At 33.4% G+C, this 11442-nt stretch overlaps 1 protein-coding gene across 2 annotated transcripts in view; it reads left to right on the top strand.

Annotated features, from left to right (window-relative positions):
• LOC101573490 (A disintegrin and metallopeptidase domain 3-like) overlaps nucleotides 1–11442 on the top strand; it is a 181533-nt gene that overhangs the window by 146802 nt on the left and 23289 nt on the right. For both annotated transcript variants that reach the window (XM_023722016.1, XM_023722017.1), the window contains 2 exons: nucleotides 368–454; nucleotides 4134–4248. In XM_023722016.1, the coding sequence (XP_023577784.1) occupies nucleotides 368–454; nucleotides 4134–4248 (202 nt within the window). The remainder of the gene's footprint in view (nucleotides 1–367; nucleotides 455–4133; nucleotides 4249–11442) is intronic.

An 11442-nucleotide genomic window follows, 5' to 3' on the forward strand; every position in this document is an offset into this window, starting at 1 on the left:
ATTATTTGTTGAAACTGTACTTCCGATTTGATTTGAAACTGTCTCATTGCTATCTGTTTATCAATAAAACTTTGAAAAAAAAAGAAAAACTATTAAAAGGCAATATAGGTTAAAAAAAAAAAAGAAAGTTACATAATCGAAAAAAAAAAGAAAGACAAAAAATAAAAATTAAGAAAGCTGCTTATTTGGCATTTTATAAAACAACAACATACCACTCTGACACTCTAAGTTCTTTTATTAGAATGATCAAAAGCAATGGAATCTAGGTTCATGTTTGTATGTAAGTGACAGTTATGTACAATTCTTCTCCCAAATACATTTGCTCATCTATTGACTTGACATTCTGTTGTTTGCTTTAACATTATAGTTTTGTTTACGTGGAAGCTGTAATGATGTGACCCATTATGTCAATAAAACACTGTGTAACTCAGTTGTTAAATGCCAAGGACATGGGGTATGTAACAGTCATTTTACATTAAATTATCATTATTTTACTACAGGTGAATAACATTTTCCAAATTACAATTTCTTTCATTTATAATAGTTTTTTTTTCTTTTTAATAGGAATAGAAGGTTGTCACACCCATTATGTTCTCTTGCTGTTTTGTTTTTGTTTTTGTTTTTTTTCTGGTAATGAGGATCAAACACAAGCCCTTGCGTTTGCCAGGCAATCACTTATTCCACTGAGCTGTCTCCCTAGCACCAGTTTCTTTCTCTCTTTCTTTCTTTCTTTCTTTCTTTCTTTCTTTCTTTCTTTCTTTCTTTCTTTCTTTCTTTTTCTTCTTTTCTTTCATTCTTTCTTCTTTCTTTCTTTCTTTTTAATACAAAATAGTAATAAAAAACAGTATTAGAAACAATACAAAATTTCACTAAACAAACTAATAGGAGTTCAACAATAGTTGATGTATTTCATGATGTTATCTTCAAATTAGTTGTTTAAAATCCTACACATTTAGAAGCCCAAGATGACAGGTATTCAAGCGTGGTTTTTGGATTATACATTGCTGTCCTCGATGATCTGTTGCTCAGATTGCAGATATCAGCATGCAGAGTTAGTCAAGGTGAAAATTCCACACATTAATTGCTATTTTCAAAAAACTGATAGAAATTTTTAGTACAATTACCTCAGCCCTCCTGTATATATACTTGCATGATTCTTCCCCTGCCTTTTTTTCCTCTTTCTCTCATCTTTGTTGTTTAATCTTTAACTTCAATTTCTTTTCTTTTTACTATATCTGTTAATATCTTTCAGGTTTTATTTCTTCTTTCAGGTTCTTACACTAGGGAGATAGTACCATTTCTAATGTCAGATCAATTATTAATATACTCTCTTTAAAATAAATTTATAAGAAAGCTTAAAAAAGACTAGAGCAAAAATTCAAGGTTTCTTCACAGCAAGTGGTAATATGTAGTCATATGTCCAATCTTATATAATACATCTGTTAATCTGAGCAACAGATTTGACATAAAAATAGATAATATATCAACCATTGTTAATCAGCTATTCTTGTTTTGAAAATCTGTAACATATGTATTGTTGTATGTTACTGTTCCTGTCTTTTTTCTGATTTTTTTGTTCTTGCTTTTATTTTTACTTTTCAAAATAAAATTAAATCAAATTTAAAAATTAGTTGTTTAGTTCCAGATATAAATGTAAAAAAATAGTTTTAAAAAGGTTGTAAGAAATTTAAAAGAACAAAAATAAAAAATGTTAAGCTTTTTCTTTTGCTAATTGATAAAAAGTTCTGTAGTTTTAAGAGGAATCTTCTTATACAAGGAACCATCTTTCTTTGTTTATGACTTGTGCTCTCAACAATATTTTGGCCCTCTTAAGATCATGAGGAACAACATATTCACCATTGTTATCCTCCTAATTGTTTTGTTATGAAATTTTTGGTTTTGTTAGGAGATGTTGGTACCGGGAATCAAACTTAGGACCTTGTGGTTGCCAGGCAGCAGCTTAGGCCACTGAACTGTATTCCTGACCCTTTGGGGTTTTTTATGGAAGAGTGATTTTCATATTTTCTTGTTAACATCTACTCATATTACATTAAAATTAAAAAGGTAAAGTCGAGGCAGGGATATTGCTCAGAAGCTCAAGCACCTGCCTGGCAAGCTAAAGGTCCTCAGTTCAATTCCCAGTACCAAAAAATATATATAGTTATCTGATATGGAATTTTTTTGAAAATTATGGCTAAGTAATTAAAATAATTTTATTATTCTTATATGTATATATTACTTACATATAGAATCAAATTGTTATATACACTTTGAACTTAAGCTTCCACCTTTATACAAAAATACAATTTACATCTTATTACAATATTAAAAGTAAAGATTCTTAAAATGAATTTATACACATTACATATAATTGAATGTATATGTACATATATTTATAAATATTCATAAATTTAATATGCTTATTTTTAAACATGTCTTATATTGTAATAATTTGGAGGAAATAGCATTTCTTTTCCATTCAGATCTGTCAAATCCCTCAGTGACTTCAGTTTATCTCCTTGTAGTGATTTCTCATACTGTGTTTGAAAAGCCATGGTCTTGAAGACAATGAAAATGTTTTTATGCTTTTAAAATTTTTATTTTTAATTTTTTAATTGTACAAACTTCTAGTATACAGTGCGATAATTTGATAGATGTATACAATGGATATATAATGATGAAATCAGAATAATTAATATTACATCACTTTAAACACTTTTCTTTGTGTTGCATGCCTTTGAACTCCTGTCATTTGTGACAATATATATAGAGATACAAGACATTATGTTAAGTGAACTAATCCAGGCATAAAAAGACAAGTGCTATGTGTTCTCAATCATATGTAAAAGTTAAGACACTCATTTCACAGTATTAGAGAACATTATAGTGTTCACTAGATTCCAGGAAAGACAGAGGGCAAGACTAATGGGAGATCAAATAACAAGTACCAAACTACAGTTAGACAGGAAGAATGTTTTAATGTTCTACAGGATAGGGGATGACTACAGCTCACAACTTAATGCATATTTTGTAAGTAACTCAAAACATAATATTAACTTCTAATTTAAATCTCAGAAATGGTGATGTAACAGACATTAAGGTACATCCACTTGTAAAGATTTATCTTATATCTGAAATTATTATTAAAAACATGTGATATGCTTGGGGCTCTGGAGATAGCTCAGTAGAATAAGCGCTTGCCTGGCAAGCCCAAGGGCCTGAGTTCAATCCCCAGTTCCACCAAAAAAAAAAAAAGTGATATGCTTGTACCATGACAATTTTCAAAAGTATTATATTGTCTTCAAGAAATACTATGGCAGTTTTTATTCCCACCTCTCATATCTAAAAAATGTACATTTCCTCATATTGTGGACAGAGTAGTTAACCAGCCTGTTATCTCTGCAACATGCCAAGTTCACTAACAATTTCTATTTAGTTGATAAGTAATGATGCATTTCTGAATTAGGCATAGTCATATGTATCACATTTCTACTTGTCCACAATTGAGCTGAAGAAATTCTGTAAATTGTGGATTTTTTTCCAATCATAAACTTTTGTGGCTACTATCTTCTACCATACAGACAATTCATATTTTATAAACAAATTCAGGAAAAAAGGTGATCTGACTAAAGGGCTTGCACGAATATGTTTCCTCTGAATAACATACATTTCCTGCGACTTCCAGTTTCTTTCCTTTTTCTTTTTCAAAATAAGTATATTTTACTTTCTTATGTAACTTTTGTGTAAGGATTTTCTCAATTTTTTTATTCTCCTATTGACTTTTCTTTCATTTCATCCACAAGTCACATTTTAAAAATATCTTCTGACCTTACATATAAATTTATATATATATATATATATGATGCAAAAGCTTGATTATGTTTTTGTTGCTTTTTTATTTTATATAAAACTGGTATCTCAACTCTGCTTTTTAAAAAATATAACCCAACTCATAAACGTTTTAAATGTCACTATTCATGTATAAAATTTATATGCTTCTCTAACATGATATTTAAATTGTATCAAGAATATCATCTACTTTAATGTACTAATAATTAACACTAGCACTTAAAATATGCTTAAAATTTTCATTGAAAATAAAATGTTTTTATTTTATTTGGTCTTGGTTTTAGGTTTGCAATAATTTTCATAACTGCCATTGTGATGCTGGTTATTCTCCCCCACACTGTGACCCAACACCATCATCACCTGGAGGAAGCATCGATGATGGGTTTTGGTATGGAACAGGTAAGTCTCTCTAGATCCATGTGTTCCAAAGAAAGAATGACTTGCGAGAATGGCTAAGGTTCATACCCACATGCTAAATATTTCTAGGCAACAATTTCCATTTGAAACTAATTAGGTATATGGATAACTTACTGTGCTAGCTTCTTATCATGCCAACAAATACCTGAGATAGTCATCTTATATAAAGAAACAGTTTATTTTCATTCACAAATTTAAGAATCTGTTCCATTGTTAATTGGTCTTGTTGCTCTGGGACCTGTGGTGAGGCAGCACATCATGACAGCAATATGTATTGGAGAAAAGCTGTTTACCTCATGGTCAGCACATAACATAGGAGAGAAGGCAAAGGTGCCGGGTCCCCATGGTCCCCTTCAAGGGTAGTCCTCACTAGCTAGAAATCCCCCTCTAAAACCCATTCTTAAACTTTCCACCACCTGCCAGTAGTGCTACCCTAAGCCCAGGTATTTAACATATGGGAGCTTGGGAAATTTTCCCTATCCAACAATAGCACTATGTAATCTTGGAACAAATGAGATAAAGAATTAAAGAAATATTCTAAAATACCACCAGAGAAAAATGGCACTGGAAGTTTCTCACTCATCAAAAACTATATGGCATGTAAATAGATTAAATTCTTAATAACAAAATTTTTAATTTTTATTATTTTGTATTTGATGAATATATGTTAATTGTGCATATTAAGTGATTCAATGTTATATTTCAAAACATGATTATAGTATATGCCAAAAATCCAACTGCCTTTTTTGCACCTACACCCACAACATTTTCCACTTCTAGAAATCACTCTTCCATATTCAGATAGATTTTTCTGAGTTCTCCCATGTTAGAGAACAGGTGATGCTTCTCTTTCTAAGATGTTCCATATGTTTCCTGCAAATGACAGGATTACAGTTTTATTCATTGTTGAAAACTACTGCACTACGTTTATACACAAAAATTCCTCGCTAGTCTCTGATGGCCTTTTGGCTGATGGTGTATCACAGCTATTTTAAATACTGCCTCAGCAATATGCAGGTATGTCATTGTGATGCTGATTTCATTTCTTTTGGATATACGCCCAAGAATGGAATAGGTGAATCATATGATGGCAGGCTATTTTTAGCTTTTTTTATGTTTTATTAGTGCACATTAGTAATAAACATTAATGATGTGTGTTTTGGTGTACTAGAACCTGTATATGTCATAATTTGATTATTTTAATTCCCAGTTCCCCTCTCTTCTTATTCCCCCTCCACAACCTCTTTTCCCATTGCTGTATGTACGTATGTATTCATTTTTAATTGATCGCATAAAAAACATGTAATATGTAACTTTCTGAGACTGGCTTGTTTTGCTTCAGGTAATCTCCAGTCCCATGCATTTACCTAGATGTGACATGTTCTGTTCTTGTCTATGGCTGAATAATGTGCAACTGATGATTGGCATGTAGGCTGTTCCCACAGAGTAGCTGTTCTGAACTGTACTGCTTTAGACATGAGTATGCATAAATAACTATAGTATTCTGTCTTTAATTCCTTTGAGAATATACCAAGGTACAGCTAGCTCAAACAATGTTTCTCTTTAGTTTTTTGAGGAATATCCATACTGTTTTTCACAACAGTTGTAGTAGTTAGTGTTCACCAGAATATGAGGATTCATTTGCTCCATATCCTTGTCAGCATTCACTGATTTTTATGTAATTGATGGACAGACATTCTGACTGAGATAAGATGAAATCTCAGTATCATTTTGATATCTACTTCCCTGATGGTTAAGAGTGTTGAACAGTTTTTCATGTGCTTACTGTCCATTTGTAATGTTTCAGAAACATCAAGTCAATTTATTTGTCTATTTCCTGATTGGCTTATTTGATTTTTCTGAAGTTGATTTCATTTGAGTTCCTTATATATTCTAGGTATTAATACTTTATAAGAAGTCTAACTAGGAAGGATTGATGCTATTCCATACATTGCTTCTTCACTGTGTTGGCTGGTTCCTTACCCATACAGAAACTTTTTAATTTGTAGTAGTTCCATTATTGTGCTGTTTGGGATGTATTCAACAAATCTTTTCCTGTGCATATGTCTTCAATTTTTTTCTTATATTTTCTTCCAGGTGTTTCAAGTTTATGGTCTTAAGAGGTTTCTTGGGGATTTTTTGTTTTTGTTTTTTGCTTTTTGGTTTTTGTTTGTTTTGTTTTGTTTTTAAGACAAAAACTCACAATGTAGTCCATCCTAACATTCAAATCACTATGTAGCACAGGCTGGCCTTGAACTTGTGCCAGTGCTCCTGCCCTACCCTCCTGAGTGCTGGGATTATGACATCTGCCACCACTCCTGGCTAAATTTCTTGTCTCATATCTCACTATTTGGTCCATTTCAGTTTTTAGTAGAGGATGAGAAATAGGGATCTCATTTCAATATTTGCATGTGAATATCTAGCTTTTCCAAAACCAATTCTTAAAAACGCTATATTTTCCCCAGCATATTTCTATGCCTCTTTGTCAAAAATCAGATGACTATAGGTTCATATTATCATTTATATGTAAAAAACCTCCCCCAAGGCCTCACATGCTTATAGATGGTGCTTCTGAGATGTGATTGGATCATGGGAGTATGATATTCCTCAGTGGATTCGTCCACTGATGAGTTTGTAGATGAATGTGATTTGGGAGATGAAGCCTGGTTGAAAGAACTGGATCGCTAGGTGCTGGCCTGAGTCCTCCTTTGAGATCTCCTCTGACTGTCTCTCAGTCTCTACCTGCCTTTCTGTCTCTGTCTGTCTGTCTGTCTCTGTCACTATTTATCTATCTCTGTCACTGTCTCTCTCTTTGTCTCTCTTTCTCTCTCTTTCTCTCTCTGTCTTTCTCTGTCTCTCTCTCTCCCTTCTGCCTGCCATGCCATAGACTGTGTCTCTCTGTGATCAATGCCCTTCTGTCATGCTGCACTGCCTTGGAGCTAGAATGTTATGGACTGAAACCTCTACAGTCAGCCAAAATAAACCTTTCCCCCTTTAACTTGTGGATATTAGGTATTGTGTCTCAGCAACAAGAAAGTAACTAAGAGTTTGGTACCAGAGAAGTGGGATCAGAGCCATGATATTATTTGACTATGTGGTTTGGAAGATTTTGTGGGAGAACTCTGGAAAGGTTTAGAAGTGTTGACTGAAGAAACAACTCTAGAATGTTGTCTCACAAATAAACAGGCCAACAAGATAGAAACAAGGAAATACTAGATTTAAAGACTGGATTTAAACTATATCATTGAACAAATGTCTTATTAGGTATCCACACAGTGTTTTGTGGAAGAATAGAATAATAATTATCTCAGAAGCATAGAATCCTTTTTTCAAAAATAAGTCATATTAGGCCATAAATTATGCTTAAGTAAATTAGAATTAAAATAATCCCCTGAACACTAGTGGATCAAGGTGGAATAAAAGTAGAAAGATCAAAAGAAACCACACAAAGATATGGAATGTAAGTAATATAGTCTTGAGTAATAAACAGTTCACAGAAAAAATGAGGTAAGGAATTAAAAAGACCCTGGAATCAAATGATGATGAAAGCCTAGAAAAAGTTAATGAAGTGTAACATAAAAAAGCATTTCTGAGAAGTTTACATTTGTGAATGTTCACTTTAAAAGAATAAAATCATTCCAAATAAATCCCTAAATATGCACCTGAAAGTACTAGAAAACAAGAACAATACAAATCTGAAATAAGGAATAAAATTATAAAGATTAGAGATTAAATTGACTAAAGAATTACAAAGGACCAGTGAATTAAAGAATTAATTATTTGAAAAACTAAAAAGATGGATAAACCCTTACCCAAATTTACCAAAGGAAGACCAACATGGATGAATTTTTTTAAGGTGAAATAACAGCAGACACTAAAATGTAGAGAATAAAGACTGGGTTCAGGATGTTTCCAGGTAGCAGAAAATTTATCACTTTTTGTTCATGTCCTGAAACTTTGTGGGAGACTGAAATTAAAGGTGGTAAACTAATCTTGTGTAGAAAATTTCAAGACTCCCAATGTTCAGTATGTATCATGAATACTATCTGCTATCATAATGAGATTTACACTGAGACATAGGAACAAATCCTTCATTTAAAAAGTTTTAGTTTCACTCAAAGAAAGTAAGTGCAAATTTGATACGAGCAAGCTTACCGAAAAGATTAAAAGGAAGCCAGAACTTTACATGAGAACAATAGGAAGGATGCCTTGAGGGCATCCTAAGAATCATCAAGACCCTGCCTTTGTGGGCTCAAAGTTACAAAAGTGAAAGACAGTGCTTTCAAAAGAGAGCCATCCTGAACCAAACTCACTCAGGGATAGCTAGGAAAGAGTTGGAGCTCAACCATCTAGGCATTCAGTGGCTTCTGCAGCTATGAGTCAAGGAGGCACTGACATCATGAGCTACTTTTCACCTTGGTCATGTGCCATGGTGTCATGCATGTGGTTCCAGTTTTACAGCCATGTATCATGCAAGAACTATCAGAAAAGCTTTGACCTTAATTTCAGAAGAAAGCCTGGGAGGACTATAATAATACCAAAACTACAATGAAGACAATACACAAGTGGAGATGCCAAGAATATGAAACATCAGCCACTTTGTTCGAAGTGTTTAACCTTATTTTTTATTTTTATGAAGGCTCACAGTTAAGAGTTTGCATTGAGTCACAGAGAAGACTTTGCCAATGGGCTTTTCACCAATGCTAGAGCCATAAAGACATCAGCAACTCTTGGAGATGGAATAAATCCATTTTGACTAAGAAGATGCCCATGAATCTTTTCAGGAACAGGGAAGGCTTGTAATTCAGACCAAAAATGCCTTCCAGGGTTGGACATGGTGGTGCATGCCTGTGGTCCTAGCACTCAGGAGGTTGAGGCAAGAGGATTGTTGCAAGTTTGAAGGCAGGCTGGGCTACAAAATTAGTTCAAGTCAGCCTGAACTGCATAGCGAGGCCTTATTTCAAAGAGATTTTTTTTTACGAAATGTCTCTAGAAAGTCTCATGTGCTCATAGGTGACATTTTAAAACATGAATGAAACCTGGGAGCAATATAGCCTACTTGCTATTGGGAGAGGGGACTTGTATTGGAAATGCAGGTCACTGGCAGCATGATCTGTAAGGGTATATTTTTATCCCAAGCTTCTCCCTTCTCTTTCTGGTTCCTGGTCCCCATGACATGAGCAACTTTTCTCTCCTAGACTCCTCTGCCATGTTACCCTGTCTTGTGTCTTTGTAATGAGAAAGTGACTGAGAGAGGACTAATACCTAGACACACACAGGTTACTCAGCTATGAATATCATAAGTCCATAATGCTAAGTGACAGTCATAGATTAATTTTCATGTGATTTCCCTCATATGAGAAACCCAAAATGTAAATAAAATAAGGGTAAAATAACAGTGATGAGAGGAAACAGGGAGGTAGACTTTGTGGAGATTGAAAGGAACCAGAATTTTGTGAAGATGGGAAGTAAAAATAATCAAGATGTAATATGCATATGTACCAATTCCTAAGATGATTACAATTATTATGTATCACAGATGTACAAACAAAACATATGTATATGTTTCAAAAGTGTACTATCCAGTCTACATATATTTTTGCAATTTGTTTGTTTTTCCTGTTGATTCACTGCATTGTGATTTGACAGAATGCATGAGATTATTTCTTTTTTGTGTGTGTTCTTTAATATTTGCTTCATACCCTGAAATATGGTCTATTGTGAAGAACATTTGGTGGGCTAATGTAAAGGACATAGTCTTCTTTAGTTGAAAAATAGTGTAGATGTTGATTTTGTCCATTGGGTCTAGACTGCATTTTAATTTTGATGTTTATTTGTTGATACTTTGTCTAGTGACCTATTTGTGAGAATGACACATAAAAGCCACATTATACGATTGTATTTGTGGTGTTTCTGTTCTTTTGTGTCATGTCATATTTGTTTTAAGAAATGGGGTATTCTTCTGACTGAGATTATACATAATTGTTAGCTCTTCTTGGTGTGTTGTTCCCTTGTTCTTAGACTTCACCTGCTGAAAATAGTGTTTGCATCCTTTCATTTTCAGTCTATCTTTATAGGTGCACTGATATTTCTTGAGAGCTTGAGAGCTTATGTGGAGGTTCTAGCAGTGGGGCCTATCTATCTCTGGACCCTTGACCAACGAGCTCCTCTATCAGAGTGGTTGTCCTCTTTGACCTAGCACAGAGCTATGGGCAGGACGCACATGGAGCATTGAGCAAGAGGAAACCTGTCCAGCCAGTCTGGTCAGCCAATCAGTCCAGTCAATCAGTGGGTTGGCAGATGTCACAGCCAGATCACCCTCTAAAAAGGTCAATTAAGCTCTGTTTCATATATCTTTAGAATACATTTGTTTGTATTTATAAAGTAATTTCTTCTCATTTTTATATAAATTACACTGTTTGTAGATTGTAGAAGAATTTTATCTCTGCTATTATATTTTTTCACTTTTTCCTTTCTTTCTTTCTTTCTTTCTTTCTTTCTTTCTTTCTTTCTTTCTTCTTTCTATCTTTCTTTCTTTCTTTCTTTCTTTCTTTCTTTTTTTTTTTTCAGAACTGGGGATTGAACTCAGGCCCTTGAGCTTGGCAGGGAAGCACTTATTCTACTGAGCCATCTCCCTGGACCTATCTCTGCTATTATTGAATCCAGTCTATGAAAACAGTACCTCTGTTCTATTATTTGATTCTTCTTGATTTCCTTCAAGTCTGTAATTTTCAGGAGATGACCTGTACAACTTTTGATATAACCTTATTTATTTTTATTTTATTCGCTGCTTTATTGAATGAATCTGTTTTTGCTTTGGTTTCCATTTGTTCATATTCAGCGAATAAATATACAATTTATTTGCTTTGCTGATCATTTTGTTGTTGTTGTTGTTATTGGTTTTGGGGGGTTTTTTTCTTCAACAAATAACACACTGCACATATTGTTCTTAGTGGTTAATTGCTGTACGAGATGTGAACTTGAGATCCTATATACAAACACCATTAGAATAAATCATTCTATTCATTAAGAGAATGCATCTATATATCTATCCTAACCACTTTGAATACACAGATACAAAATGGACATTCATCTGTATGCCCCATTTTTTCTAAGTTCCGTTATTGAATATTATAGGTGTGTAAACTCAGCAAAATATTCTAAAAGAGTCCAGTA

The sequence above is a fragment of the Octodon degus genome, unplaced genomic scaffold, assembly GCF_000260255.1.
Source record: "Octodon degus isolate 3935 unplaced genomic scaffold, OctDeg1.0 scaffold00088, whole genome shotgun sequence".
NCBI lineage: Eukaryota > Metazoa > Chordata > Mammalia > Rodentia > Octodontidae > Octodon > Octodon degus.